Source organism: Lynx canadensis, chromosome C1, assembly GCF_007474595.2.
Source record: "Lynx canadensis isolate LIC74 chromosome C1, mLynCan4.pri.v2, whole genome shotgun sequence".
Taxonomy (NCBI): Eukaryota; Metazoa; Chordata; class Mammalia; order Carnivora; family Felidae; genus Lynx; species Lynx canadensis.
In genome coordinates this window covers 44,181,233-44,196,067 of record NC_044310.1, presented here as the reverse complement: position 1 = coordinate 44,196,067, position 14,835 = coordinate 44,181,233, and the positions used below count along the sequence as shown (strand labels likewise).

The window sequence follows — 14,835 nt, the reverse complement described above, 5'->3', positions numbered from 1 at the left end:
TTGGCTCAGCTAATCTAGTGGGGAAAATAGCCAAGTGTGGGTTGCAGTCTCCTAGCTGTGTGAACCTGACCTTTCTGATCCTAGATACAAAATGGAAATATTAAAAGCATAACTCCCCAGGTATAACGAGGATTAATGAAATAAAATGTTAAAGTACTTTGTAAAACTGAAGACGATTCAGACGAGAATTATGTCGTGGACATGTGTTTGGATATAAGAGGCAACAGTTGGTACCTTTCCCGCTTTGTCCCCCAGAACCACTAGTCTGTCCTCATTTAGCGCAGCTGAGACACAAGTCGCCTCTGTGCTTAATCCAGTATCCTAAGCTGTGTGTGCACCACGTTTTTATACTGTGCCCGGGCCTTGTCAGGACAGCACCAACAGCAGTGACGATAGTAATACAAGAGGGCAGCTGGAAAGTATTCAGTGTTTTCTGTGTTCTGTGTGCTCTGTATGTGTGCAATCCCCTCAGCAAACCTGTGAGGGATAGTCCCCTTCCACAGACGGGGAACCAGAGCACGGGCAGGCCTCGGAGCTTACACAGGCCTCAGCTGGGAAGTGGCACAGGGGTGGGTATGTGAGCGCAAGCCTCTGATCACCAGCAGGTGTAGTAGGCGTCCCTGTCATCTGACCAGGAAGATCTGATAGAAGTCCCGGGCATCACTCTGATCTGGAAATGCTTCCTGACTCCGGAGGACCACTGGGGAGCGCTCAGATGGTTGTGGGGTAGTTTGTTTCCTTCACTCTGACTCATACACCTAAAAAGACAAGGCTGCCTAATCTGTGAGCTCAGACAGGTTTGTAAAAGAAAGTCAGAGTGTGAGTCCTTGTTTTCTAGCACGTGGGGCAGCTCACCCCTTCCATGTGGGGTGATTCTGCTTAGCATCGATGGTGTTGGCCATTATTAGAGGGCACTTGTTTGAGCAACTAATGTCTCGTCCAGTGTCCCTTCAGAGGGCATTTGAGCATTTTGTTTCATATACCATTTACATTTTACTTCTTTGAAAGATTGTCTTGGGTGGAGTCACTAGGAGTCTGGAGATGTAAGTAGTCGCTCTGACAACTTAGGCAAACGCTGTGAGAAGTAGGTAAACGTTTTGTCCTGTCTGCATGCCCGGCTTCCCCACCAGACTGTGAGGGAACAGGCTGTAAGTACTGAGCAGTTGCGTATATGAATCTCAAGAGCATCGCTTCACCTTGTAGATTGTCTGTAAGATAACATCAAGTGAGATGGGTGTGCTTTTTTTGGTCCCCTAAAGCTCCTGGTGTATTTAAACAACGGCCACCTATTAGCATCGCCCCCTCCAGCCCTCTGCTGCCCCTCCATGAGGAAGTAGAAGCCTTGCTGTTCTTGTCTGAAGGGAAGCCTTACCTGTTAGAGGTAAGTTCTTGATCTTCTGGAACCATTTTCTTTTTCATTATTTTCTCTTTACGGAAACATGCCCTTTGTGATATTTTGCATGTCGCTCCGACAAAGGAGAGTATTGTTAAGAGAAGAAAAGATTCTTTCAAATCAATTTTTCTTCCTGGGTATATGTCAGAAAGAAATGATCCGCTGAAGAAAATTTTTATCAGTCCTCTCAGCAAGCGAGGACTGGACCTCCAGGTCCAGCCCAGCTAATTTCCCCCCTGCCCCGCCCGGGTCTCAGGAGGAAGTGAACGACGCCATCAGTTACTCAGTTTATTATCTAAAGGTTTTGTTCCCAGTCTTCTGTGTGGGAGACTACATACGGCTCTGGAGCACACGCTTTTGGGAAATCTCAGGACTGTGGGAGTGGGCTGCTCCCAGCCCTTCATCGTGTCACACGCTGTGTGGCCGACCTGCAGCTGGCGTCCTTCCCCTTCCGCCCAGGGCTACCTACTGCTAAGAATTTAATCTGCCAGACCCTCTTCCGAAACTTGATTTACATGTATAAATCTGTGAGCCGTGTATCATACTGGTGGTTTAATCATGTCAACAGTGCTGTACTCTGTATCTTTTGGTTTCTTTAGCTTAACATTGTTTACTTTAGGGATCTGTCAGTGACTCTCTTAATTTAGTGCTGGCGGTGGTGGTGCATTTGGGGCATTTATCTTTGAATATCCGATGGACGCGACTCCCCTGGGGAAAGAAGGTGTGCACATTTGCACAGATTTTTTTTCCAGACCGACTTAGGCCTCTGGCAGTTAAGAAAGCCTGTTGTGAGGTGATGTTGAAGAGCTTGACCCTGAGTATGTCTATAAGTCAGAAACAACATATTGACAATTAACCCCGCCCTGAGAAAGTTTCCTCCTTTCATACCCTCCCGCTAGGTGATGTTTGCTTTGCGAGAGCTGACGGGCTCGCTCCTGGCGCTCATCGAGATGGTCGTGTACTGCTGCTTCTGTAACGAGCACTTCTCCTTCACCATGCTGCACTTCATTAAGGTAGGGTCTCCGCGAGAGAGCCGGCGCGGGCTGGGGGCCTGCCGCTGAGTCTGTAGGGAAGGGCGCCTTTGCTCCCAGGAAAGATGCCGCTTTCAGCGACTTAGTTGCTGTTTCCAATCAGAAACATACTGTAGGCCCCTTTTTAAAAACTAAAGACTAAAAAGAACCCAGAGTCTTTCCGTTCACTGATAATCACCACGAACCTTCTCTTACCCCAGAGCATGTATTTCTGTGCGTGTATTTTACGGTAATTGGAATTTTACCGTCTTTACGACTTTGTGTCCTTTTTTCACCTGACGTTGTAAGTATTTTCGCATGTTATGAAGTTACCTTCGAGGCCCTTTCATCCTCTCGTCTACCATCATTTACTTAGCCATTCCCTTCCTGGCGATGCACGTTTGCCTTGGGCTCAGTTGTTAAGTACTTAGAATGTACTTCATAGTTAATCATATGCAGTGGTGACCGTTACTGTGTAAGATGGGTTTCCAATTCCAGGTCCTTTTCACCAGGCAACATTTTAAAAATCAAAAGTAGGTTTTTCTTACCTCCTGAAGAAGTGATGTAACTCATTAGGAAGCTCTGATCGGTACTGGACTCTTCCAGAGGTTGCACTTAACTGGGCACCACGTGCTGTTCCAGCCATTTACACATGGAACTCTCAAGTGGTCCTATGATGTAAATACTACAACTGTTACCATTTTAGTTGAGGAAGCTGAGGCACAGAGTAAGTAACTTGCCCGGTGTCCCGTAGCTAGTAAGTGGCAAAGTGGGAATCTGAACGTCGGCAGTCTGGCTCCAGGGCTGTGCTCTCAGCCATAGTGCGTACTGCCTTTCTGAGAATTACTAGAAAAACCTTGAAGCCAGCACATATTTTTCTTAGTTTTTAATCTTGAATTTTTTTAATTATACGGATAATGCACGCCTGCGTTTTCTTTGTGAAAAATTAAGACATGTGATAAGGCCAAAGTCCACCAAGCAACCGTGTCCCCTCTCCATCCTGCCTCAGGGATCAGTCGTGTCCCCTTCGCTGTGTCCTTTCAGGCCTCTTTTTGTGAATCGTTACCATATATATTGGTTTCTGCTCACAGAATCTCGGCCACCCCTTCTTCCCTTCTTATCTGCACCAGGATTTGTAATAGTGACACCTGTAGGGTTAAGAAGTGGCAGGTGAGCAGTGGATTATGTGTTCAGACTGTTCCTAAAATGTGTTTGCCCTGAGCCTTTTCTGTGGAGACCTGTGTCAGAGGTGATTGAGTTCCTCTTACCCTTTACTAATTATACGGCCTCAGGCAGTTTCCTCCTCTGTTAAGTGGGAGGGAAGTATGACTTAACAGAGTGTGACACACGGAATGCCCCCTCAGTACCGGACCTGGCACCCTGAAGGGCAGTGTTGTAACGCAGTGTCCTTCCCCACGGTCCACATGCGTGAGGCTGGTAAGGCGCCCAGCGGAGCGTGAGTTTTACGAACCGTGATCCCTTCACCTAGTGTGCCTTGGCGAGTTTTCTATTCCGTAAGCTGACCTTTCTCACATATATCACTCATAGCATCCTTACCCCAGAGCGTGTGTTTTGGAAAACAGAGTAGGTTATGTGCAAATGAAATAGAAACAGAAATTTGGGCCTGTTTGCTTAAAATTCTCTTTTCCTCTCTGCCTTTCTTCCTCTGTCCTTCCTAATTGCGTAGTGCGGTATCATAGTCTCGCAGTGTTACAGTCCGTAGAGACTGCTTTAGTCCCAGGCTTAGCCCAGAGAGGACAGCTGGCCCAGGGTCGAGCCGACAGTGGTGGATTTAGAACTGGAGTCCAGCCCTGTTGCTTTTGCCACTCTGATGAGCTTTCCACTGAAGACTCACTGGAATTTTTGTGCTTCTAAAAAATTTTTCAGAACCAACTAGAAACGGCTCCACCCCATGAGTTGAAGAATACGTTCCAGCTCCTCCATGAGATACTGGTAAGTGAAAAACGTTCTGATTCTCCTGTGCTGTTCACTAGGGTTACCAGTCAGGGCGCTTGGGTGGCTCCATCGGTTGTCCGCCCAACTCTTGATTTCAGCTCAGGTCGTGGTCTCAACGGTTGTGAGATCGAGCCCCATGTCAGGCTCTGTGCTGAGTGTGGAATCTGCCTAAGATACTCTCTCTCTCAGGGCGCCTGGGTGGCTCAGTCAGTTGGGCATCTGACTTCAGCTCAGGTCGTGATCTCACGGTCCGTGAATTCAAGCCCCACGTCGGGCTCTGTGCTGACAGCTCAGAGCCTGCAGCCTGCTTTGGATCCTGTGTCTCCCTCTTTCTCTGCCCCTCCCCTGCTCAAGCTCTCTCTCTGTCTCTCTCAAAAGTAAATAAACGTTAAAAAAAAAAATTTTTTTTAAAGATTCTCTCTCTCTCTCTCCCCCTGCTCCTCTCTCCCTCCCTCTCTCCCTCCCTGCCTCCCTCCTCTCCCTCCTTCCTCCACTCACACTCTCTTTCTAAAATTAAAAAAAAGAAAATAGCTTGTTCTAGTCAGCTTGTGTTTGCAAACAGAAAGTTCGTGTCCTTGTATCGTCTTGTACTCGCTTGGCCCGCACTTAGTGGGTCCTCTTTACCGCAGTCATGTTTCTGTCATTACTGACTGGGAGGCTAGTGGTAAGGAAACTACCTCGTGGGAACTCACAGTGGAGCGAGGGAGCCCGCCAAGTATAGGCAGTGACAGTGCAGAGAGCAAGGAAGTGGTGGCCGGGGGACTGTGCCGAGCACAGATGCCATCTCCTTCAGACCTCAGGATGACCGTCACGTAAATTGCTGCTCTACAGTTCATTCACATCTAAGACCCCGCTGATTGCCCACGTGCTACTAAAATTCCTGCTTACAAGCCACAAAATGGGAATGTAATCCACCGTAGGATGCATTCCAATTCCGGATATGGAGGAGAGGCAGGGGAGAACTCAGCTGTAAGCAGTGAAGTCCATGATTGGTAGAAAACTGCACCTCAGCGATGTGGAGGGATTTGCCCAAGGCCACCCTTGAATGGAAGGGACAGAGTCAGGATCTGAGCCAGGCGACCAGCCCAGAGCCCGTTCTCTCCACCAGCTCATTTGCGGGGCCCGTAAGGAAGTGGCGTCACCAGGAGGAGAGGGAATGAAGTAGGGCTTGGGGAACAAAGCCAGACCAAATTGTGAAAGGCTCCGGGTACCAACGCATGTGGGCTTTTTTTCCTGTAGGCCCGTGGTTGCACACTGGTAGGCGGGTTCTGCCTATATGCCTATTGTATTTGACCCAGAGTTGTTTTGTTTTGTCATTTCTGGGTTCTGGCCTGTCTTGACAAACAGGTCATGTGACACACTGGCCCCATTTCCTGGATGCACATGCTGTCCAGTGCCCCTCTGTCCTCACTGCTCCTTATTGTCATTCCTAGCCCTCTTGGTTCATTTCCTGCTGTCCTGGCCTGTGTAGACATTTCACTTTGCAACCCCTGCCATCACTGTTGGGCGCCATGGGAAGGCTTTAACAGGGGAGTGATGGGACCTGACTTAGGTCTTAGAAAGGTTCCCCTGGCACTTGTTTTGAAGGACTGACCGAAGAAGGAAGCAGGGTTGGAATTGGAAAACCACACGGGCATGTGTGGCAGTAACCTGAGTGTGAAATAACAAGGTCCAAATGGCAGAGAGACAGGGTAGAGGCAGCAAGGAACAGGTCTTGACGTGTTTGGTGGGAGAGGCAATCAGTAGACCTTGACACTGGTTGTGGGCCGGCAAGAGCCTAGCCCAGGGCTCGCTAAGCAGATGCAGAGTCCGGGTTTCCGGTAGGTCCCTGAGACTTAGCTTAGGCCTTGGCACAGGGTGGGCATTCAGTAAACATTTCTGAATAAGGAAAGACACCATGGATACCACTTATAAAAAGCCTATCTCTCTGGTCGTTTACCTCCTTTTTAGTCCTAGCACTTTTACAAAACGCAGAAGATTGTTGCCCCTCAGGAGAAGGACAGTGTATTGTTGGTCTGTTCAGCAGCAAACCACTTGGCCTACTGCCCTGTGCATAGTTCAACGCCAGGCACAAGAAGGACAGCCACAAGCAGGACACAGATCCAGCCCTTTGTGGCTTGGCATAAACCTCCATGCAGCATGGAGAGACTGTATTGTAGCAAAACTTTCACGTGGTTTTGACAGACAGTTTAGACCCTAAACCTCTTATCCTTGGATCGTGCAATACACGTCCTTAGAGCCCGCTAGGTTACTATTGACAGCTGTGGATATAGTTGGTAAGAACACATAGACAGGAAGTGAATGGATCTGCAACTCTTCCTGAACTTTTTCATCTTTAGTTTAAAATTTAAGGGGCGCCTGGCTGACTCATTCAGTAGAGCATGTGACTCGATCTTGAGGTCTCAAGAGTTTGAGCCCCATGTTGGGGACTAGGTTGTACTTTAAATAAACAAATAAAATAAAATTTAAGATACTGTTGAGATACATGTCAGTGACACGTTGTTTGCATTGGGTTTTGTTAAGTGAGGAACTAAACCTCTTGAACAGAATTATTTTTAAAAGGCACCAGTGCGTGCCATCGCACAAGTCCCTTCTTTCATTCACCGGCCTTTGTCTCCTTCCTGTCACAGGTCATTGAAGATCCCATACAGGTGGAGCGAGTCAAATTTGTGTTTGAGACAGAAAATGGATTATTAGGTGAGTAGCCTGGCCTTCCTGAGAAACGTCTGTAGCAGACGGGTAGATGGCCTGTTATGGCCGGCCTCCTCCCTGACAGGTCTGCCCCGGGGCTCTTCCCCACGGGGGACCTTGGGGTCCCGTTCCTGGGGCAGATAAGAGTCAGCGATGCTGTGACTTTTTTCAACAGCGAAAGGCTGCTTTCTGATGTCAGAAGTCTTTCATTCTGCTCTGCAGCCACTGGGGAGGGAAAAGGACGTTGTCACGCTCATGAGACAGGATTGTTGTTTTGTTTTTACCTGTGGTATGAATGCACCCAGATTTCTTTTATCTACTTGTAAATTTTTTGTCAGAAGGCTAAAGTGGCTTTAATGAGCTGTTTCTTAGAAAGTGTGGCTAAAAATAGTCCTCCTTCAACATCCACCACCCACCTGTATTTCCAGTATATGAGTCATTTAGATTTTGCTCTGTAGCAAGAGATTAAGACCTCTTATTCCAGAAAAGAAATGCAAGCTAAAAAGCCGTGACATTCAAGGCCACTGAGCGGCACCCAGGCTCCCTGGAACTTCCAGACCATGTGCTCCTCAAGGGCAGGGACCAAGTACTATTTACTTCTACATCCCCAAAGTGCAGAGCAGGAAGTATGTGTTGAACTGAACTAATACCCAAATTTCCATTTATCAAACTGAAAGTGTTGTAACCAGTCTTCTGTCAGTAGCATGGCGGGTAGAAAAGCTCGAAGGTCTGTTGAATAATCAGTAGAAGTTTTAGTTCCTTTTGGCTCTCCTAAAAGTCACACCTCCATCGCCACATAGGTTTCTTGAATGCTATTCAGTGTTTCTGCCCATCAGCACGTGGGGAGTCCTGTCGAATCCGCGCCCCCATGCTGATAGTCCGTCCCCTGTCTGCTGATCAGACCAGCTGGCTGTAAGTGTTCAGAACAAGAGAGTAGTGTTACCGGGACCCGCCTGCAGTGCCCTGCTTTCTTGTCACAATTTCCTGTTCTCTCCACTCAGCTCTGATGCACCACAGTAATCACGTGGACAGCAGTCGCTGCTACCAGTGTGTCAAATTCCTCGTGACTCTTGCTCAAAAGTAAGTATCCACTCAAAACGCAGGGAGGAGACGGTGTGTTCAGTACAAGCCGTCTGGCCAGGAAAAAATCTGCCTCGCTGGAGTTCCTAGAGAGCCTGAGTCAGGGCGTGCTTGCTGGGGTGGTTCAGAAACCGGCTCACGTGACCTCGAGGAGAGGTGAAGGGAATGTCCAAAGAGCAGCAGATCTTGCGGAACCCAAGACCAAAGGCTGAACCGGCAGGGCTCGTGCAGGCAAGGCAGGAATCAAGGCGGATTCGGGGACCTTAACCAGAGTCACGCACTCGGGCTTGAGATGGCTTCAGGTCACGTAACACCACTACCACCTCTGTCAGGCGCTGAATCCCCTCTTTCCATCCGGTCTCTCCAGAGACAGAACAGTGTTGTAGCTGCCTCCACGTAGGAGCCCAGGCCCTGTGCTGAGTGCCTTGCCCTACTCTCATTTAATCTTCGCAGCCGCTCCGCGTGGCTAGTCCCGCGGGGTGGGCGGTTTAAGCGGCGTGCCTGCGGTCAGAGCGAGGGCTCGAGCACAGGCGGTGGGCTTCACGGAACGGTCCTCTTCTCCTTTGCTTAATTGTGGTAAAACACACACAACACAGAAGTTACCATTTCAGCCACCCGTCAGTGTACAAGTCCACGGCGTTAAGTGCGTTCGCGTTGCTGCTCAGCCATTGCCGCGACCCGTCTCCAGAACTTTGTCAGCTTCCCAAACTGAAACTCCGTACCGACTAAACAGTGACTCCCCATTCTCCCTTCCCCTCTTCCCCCAGCAGCCCCCCTTCTACTTTCTCTCTCCACGAACCTGACTCCTCTAGGTGCCTTATGTAAGTGGAATCCCGCAGCATTTGTCCTGTCGTGACTGGCTGAGTTCACCTCGCGTGATGTGCTCAAGGTTCATCCATGTTGTAGCCTGTGCCAGAATCCCCTTCCGTTTTCAAGGCCCAGAATACTCCCCGGTGTGGCTCTACCACGTTTTGTCCACTTGGCGGTCGACAGGCACTCGGAAAATCAAGGTTGTTGGTGTTGGAAGGAACCGTCGTGGTTTGCTGCTTCGGCTCCCCTGGGTAGGACGTGGGCACAAAAAGCCAGAGTGGCTGCGTGGTGACCCGAGGCTACAGAGCACGTTATGCCACGCCACTGGGTCTCCATTTATCTTGCCCCAGATTTTTACCGATTCTTCAGCGTGGGTATTGCCATCCTTGGATTTGTACCCGAATAAGAATAAGAAATCTCTTGGCCTTACTCTTGCTGCATTTGAGTGTCCTGCACAAATTAAATGAGAGCTCTGGTGAAATAATGGGTGAACGTGCGTTTTCCCAGTGACATAGCATTGTGGACATGAGGGAGATCATCCTGCCACGGTTGTGGGTTCGTTAACCAGGCTCGATACGGGCGCATGACGTGAGAAGTACTTGCCTAAGTGGCATTTCAGGTAGTGTTGGGGCCTCGTGGTATGTCTGATGCGGGTACGTAGTCCAGATAGCAGTGTCTTCATCTGTGCCTCTCTGTCCCTCCTGGAACCTGCATTGCACACACACAGGATCCCCGTCAGCGCTGCCTTTGACTCTGAGAGGCAGCTTTCTAAGTGGACAAAGAAAACTGCAGAGAGAGAGGGGGGCTCCGGACCATACCTTAAAATTGGTTTTCCGGGAATTATGACTCGCATCACAAAAGTTTAAAGACTGGCTTTGATTCTTTCGAGAATCATTTCTATAGTTAGCTGTACAGTGTGTTGTTTATTTTTGAGTTTCTGTCTTTGAATTGTAATAGGACTGAGTGGATGAACTGGTGTAGGTCAAAGACCTTTCGCTACACGTTTACCTTCTTTTTGCCTTTTGAAGTTTATACATATGAATGTATCTGAACCAAAAGCAAGTAAAAAACTCTAGAAAGACAACTGAACTTTAGCAAAAGTAGCATTTGTGTATCAAAATCAAAGGGGATGAAACAAGTATATTTGCAAAGAAAGCATTTGGCTGATAGAATTCCCCAATCACCAGGTGTCCTGCTGCTAAGGAATACTTCAAGGAGAATTCCCACCACTGGAGTTGGGCTGTACAATGGCTACAGAAGAAGGTAATTGCATTTTGAACTTTTCTGGCTATCACGTAGGAATCAGTAAGAGCACATCTTTTTTGTTTGTTTATTTTTGAGAGAGACAGAGAGTGTGAGCAGGGGAGGGGCAGAGAGAGAGAGGGAGACACAGAAGCTGAAACAGGCTCCAGGCTCTGAGCTGTCTGCACAGAGCCCGACGCGGGGCTCGAACTCATGGACTGTGAGATCATGACCTGAGCCGAAGTCGGACGCTCAACCGACTGAGCCCCCCCAGGCGCCCCAAGAGCACTTCTTACCAGGAAAAACCTCTTCATTTGGAGACTGGCCTCAACGTTTGGTCAGACTTCAAACTTGTTTCAGTACAGCTGATACCTATCATGACACATTAAGTTTGCGTCTTAACACAGCATCTTAACTGTATAGGTAAGAGAGCAGGTGATTACGTAAGATGTAGGATCTCACTGAGGTCTTGCGAGGGGACGTGAACCCCTCCAAGAAAGCATCTCCTGGTGTGTTAGACCTGGGTGGGTCTGTGTGCTGTGTTAATGCTTTTTATATTCAGATATCTAATGGTGGAAATTGTGGACTCCCGTGGGCTTGTCTCTGATGGCATCTTTGACTTTCCGTCTCAGATGTCAAGAACATTATTGGACTCCACAGAGTAACGTCTCTAATGAAACATCAACTGGAAAAACCTTCCAGCGAACGATTTCAGCTCAGGTGAGGCCTCTCTTTTGGTTTTGTGTGGCTTGAAATCCCACAGGTAGGATTTGTAGTGTGTTTCACACTAAACATCGTAGTGCGTTTAGCGTTGTGCCACAGCCTCGGAGCGACGAGGAGGTGTGGGTGGCGACATGAGGAAAGGACAGAAGAAGGGAGTTTCTGTGAAGAGACAGCTTGTGTGGCCGGCAAATTCTGTGCCAGAGGAAAAGCGGTGGGGGCCGCAGGGGTGGGGGCGCCCTGGCTGCTGCCACGAAGGTAGCCCTGGGGGTCAAGCGACGGGGAGTCTTTCTGGTGGCACCGCACACCCTGACTCCCTCCTCTTGTGTTCACGTCTCTCACAGGACCACCTGGCATATGCCACAGCTCTGCTGAATGAGGAAAGAGCAGTCCGGGAGCAGTAACGGCTCGGAGAGCAGTCCCCGCGACGACGAGAATGGGGAGAGGCATTTACAACAGGTACGGCTATGGCCCGCGGCCCAGGGGAAGGGGCACCGCGCCTGCTCTGAAGCTTTCCAGAAAGAATTTCCATAATCAAGACCAAAGGAGACCCCAGCTCCGTCCTCTAGCGATGCTGGCGGGGGGGGGGGGGGGGGGGGCGGGCCTCGCCGGCACTGCGCTCACAAGGCAGAACAGCAGCAGCAGGGAGGGGACCGCAGTGCTTGGGGCTCAGTGCGTGCTGGCCCGGGTGACCACCTCCAAGATGGTCCTCGTACAGCCGGGCCGCAGACGCCTTTGTTCCAGCTGGCTCACCGCACTCTGCCGGCTTGCCACAAGTCCCCCCCCCCCCGCCTGTCGCTTTCACCAGCCTCCCCAGAAACATGGACCCTTGAAAGGAAGGGCCATCGAAACACCTACTTGTCAGGGGAGTCAAAGGATAATTTTAAGCTTATTAAAAAAAAAAAAGAAAAAGAAAAAAAGAACACTTTCAATACGGGTCGCTCTGGTAGAAAAAGGAATGAAACATTGCTGCGCGCTCACCGATGAAGCAGCCCGTGAATGTCCTGCCGAGCGTCGCGTCTTCCCTCAGCCTGTATCACCTTGCGCCAGGGCGGTCTCCTCCGTGGTCCCGCCACAGTGCTTGGCACAGGGGGCTCATTAAACGAATCCTGTTGATGTTGTGTGTGCCATTGTTTTCTAACCTTTCAAATTCTCACAACAGCCTCTTGAGGTCCCTGTTACCCTGACTTCACAGAAGGGACACGGATGCCCAGCACGGTGATGTGGTGTGACCCAGCAGTTGCCCTCGTCACCTACTCTGTTTGCAGAGAAGATCAAAGCTGTGGGACGAGAGGTCTCGCGGCTGCCAGGCTCACAGGCCCCAGGAGCATGTGTCCCCGCACGCGTGTACCCGCACCCTCGCCCACCTGGAACCTCTCCCTCTCCGCACGTCCCTTCCAGCAGTGTTTTGACACACCCTGTTCTCTCCTGTTCTTCAAAAACGACTCTCTCCCCTCTCTTCCTCTTCCCTCTTTCCCCGTTTGCACAGTCAGACTTCTCCAAGAATTGTCAGAACTTACAGTTCTTCTCTCTTGCTCCTCCTGGGACCTCTTCCAGGCTGACCCCCTGCCTAGTGGCTGGCTCACCACTAGGTAGGGGTGACAGGTGGCCTCCACGTGTCAGGCCTGGTCGTAGTGGAGCACACAGCAGCATGGGACCTTGCCGGCCGCTCCTCGCCTCTGGACACAGTCTCCCCTGGGGCCTCCACGGTGCCCCACCCTCCTGGCTTTCCTCCAACCCCTCCACCTGTTCTCTCTCCGTCTCCATGGCTGTGATTCTCCTGGGTGCCAGCCGGGGCCATCCAGCTCCTTCCCTCAAAGGCCTCTCACGGCCAACATGCCTGATGCCTCCGCCCACCCCAGCGAGGGCTGGCCTTCCTTGGTGTCCTTATTAGAAACAGCGCCCTGTGTAGCAGGTGTCTTTCTGGACGTTCCTTCGCACGCTGCAGTCCGTTCACCGATTCTGCCAGGTTGCCCTCTTAAACATCTCCCGTGCGTCTCTTCATCCTCATAAGGACTGGAGTGTCCTTGGTCTCTGAGGATGCCCCTGCATCACTCTTCCTTCCCTCAATGGGTCTCCATTGCTGTTAGGATAAAAGCCAGAATCCTCAGCACAGGCCTGCTAGGTTTGGCCCCTGCCTACCTCTCTCCTCTCATGTTCTGTGTTCTGGATGCTGATGGCCTTCTCGGAGTTGATCAGATACCCTCTTTCCTTTTGCGTGGGGCTTCCCCCACTCACCCCTAACTCCCACTCGGCTTATGTGTCACTTTGCAGAGACTGCCTGCCCGTTCCCCACCCAACCCCCACCCACATCAGCCCCAACACACGACAGACATTCAGAACTTTGTTCGCATATCGGCTGAAGGCCGCACGGCTGGTGACAGAAACGGAATTCAGCGGTGAGCCAGAAGCTTCCTGGTCTTCGGCAGGCAGTGCAACACAGTGCTGGGGACGCAGCGGTTCACGTGGCTTTCCCGAGCGCGGCCTGCATTGTTGTATAGGAACATGATGACCCGAGGGCTCAGTGACCACAGAGAGCATAGAAATGAGAGTTTTGCACAATCAGGAACTGTCAAACACAGGGTGTTACAGTTAGGTTTTTATTTCCCTTTGATCAAACGTGAAGCTGTTGAATGCGGACATTACCAAACACAAATAAGTCCCTCGGTGTTGAGAAGCTTTTCTCTAACTTGACCGTGCATGAACTTAACCTCCTTCTCTTATTCGAAGGGTTCAGAGTCACCCATGATGATTGGCGAGTTGAGAAGCGACCTGGACGATGTCGACCCCTAGAGGAACAGCATGCCCAACGTGCGGTGAGGAGTCACAGCTCCAGCACTGGGTGTTCAGCGCCCTCTCAAAATCCAGTTCTCACCCTTGAGCCCTTTAGAAGAGCCCGAAGCTCGGACTAGGAGAGCCTGCCGTGATCCCAGAGGAGCGTGTGTTTTTAAAGAAGGCACTCTTGGCCCCTGGAGAAGGTTCAGGAGCTGTTTGGCAGTGGGAGGAGGCCTTCCTCCGGATCACCTGTCCCGGGGCACAGTCCAAATGTGGATTCACAGTTCTGTGGAAATTGTAGGAAATAAAGCCGCTGGCAGACTTTTTCGTTTCACAAACATACAAGAGTGAATGAGGGTAAAGCCGTTGCTTTCTCTTTGATGCTACAACAGAAGTTCCTTTGGATTTTATATTAAAAAAAAAAAAAAAGCAAGCTGCCTTTAGATAGGCGGGGGCAAATTTTTAATCTTGCAGTAACATTGAATAGGAATATCCAATTTAAAATGATGTAAAGATAGGTAATAAAATTCCTTTCCATTGTAAAATAGTAGTTGAGGAACTCCGTTTACACAGACCTTTGTATTTAATATGTCTCCCTGTTTGTATAGAATCTCAGACGGGTCGGGATCAGAGGCCTAGGCATGAAGTTGGACCGTGATGAAATGTTACCAGGATCAAAAATTGGGAAATTTATTATGCTCTTTATTAAGGTATTTTTCTGATATGATTCAGGTTGAAAAGAGCAATTAAAAAAAAAAAGTGTTCTTCAGAAGTACAGGGTTCATTCTTTGATATCAATCACTAAGGAAGTTGTGGCATTTTTCCCCAAATTTTGAAAACCGCAAAATAAAAAGCACTTTAAATTATAACCTTACGGAGTTTGACTTCATAAAATCACCTTTCTAATGCTTGGAGACATATTGAATAAACTGTAGTCTTAAATCATGTGATCTGCAATCATTTGCTTTTGCTTAAAACATAATTATCGAGACCCTTTGGCGCTGGTTGTGTATGAAGTTAAATATTTGAGTTGAGAAACACTGCTCTGTGAGTTGTAGTAATTTGAACGGGGAGAAGGAATTTGAGACCTTGTTTCTCTGCAACATGACTAGCAAACAGTGAAAAGATCGGGACAAGATTTACTTTCCCAGAAATAAG

At 49.5% G+C, this 14,835-nt stretch overlaps 1 protein-coding gene across 1 annotated transcript in view; it reads left to right on the top strand.

The window, feature by feature from the left end:
* Positions 1–14,622, top strand: part of USP24 (ubiquitin specific peptidase 24) — a 138,097-nt gene extending 123,475 nt beyond the window's left edge. The window contains 11 exon segments of the mRNA XM_030323637.1: positions 1,260–1,381; positions 2,293–2,406; positions 4,291–4,356; positions 6,990–7,056; positions 8,052–8,130; positions 10,128–10,203; positions 10,606–10,625; positions 10,815–10,902; positions 11,247–11,282; positions 11,284–11,361; positions 13,633–14,622. Of these exon segments, the coding sequence (XP_030179497.1) occupies positions 1,260–1,381; positions 2,293–2,406; positions 4,291–4,356; positions 6,990–7,056; positions 8,052–8,130; positions 10,128–10,203; positions 10,606–10,625; positions 10,815–10,902; positions 11,247–11,282; positions 11,284–11,361; positions 13,633–13,695 (809 nt within the window). The 3' untranslated portion in view covers positions 13,696–14,622.
* The last annotated feature ends 213 nt before the right edge of the window (positions 14,623–14,835 follow it).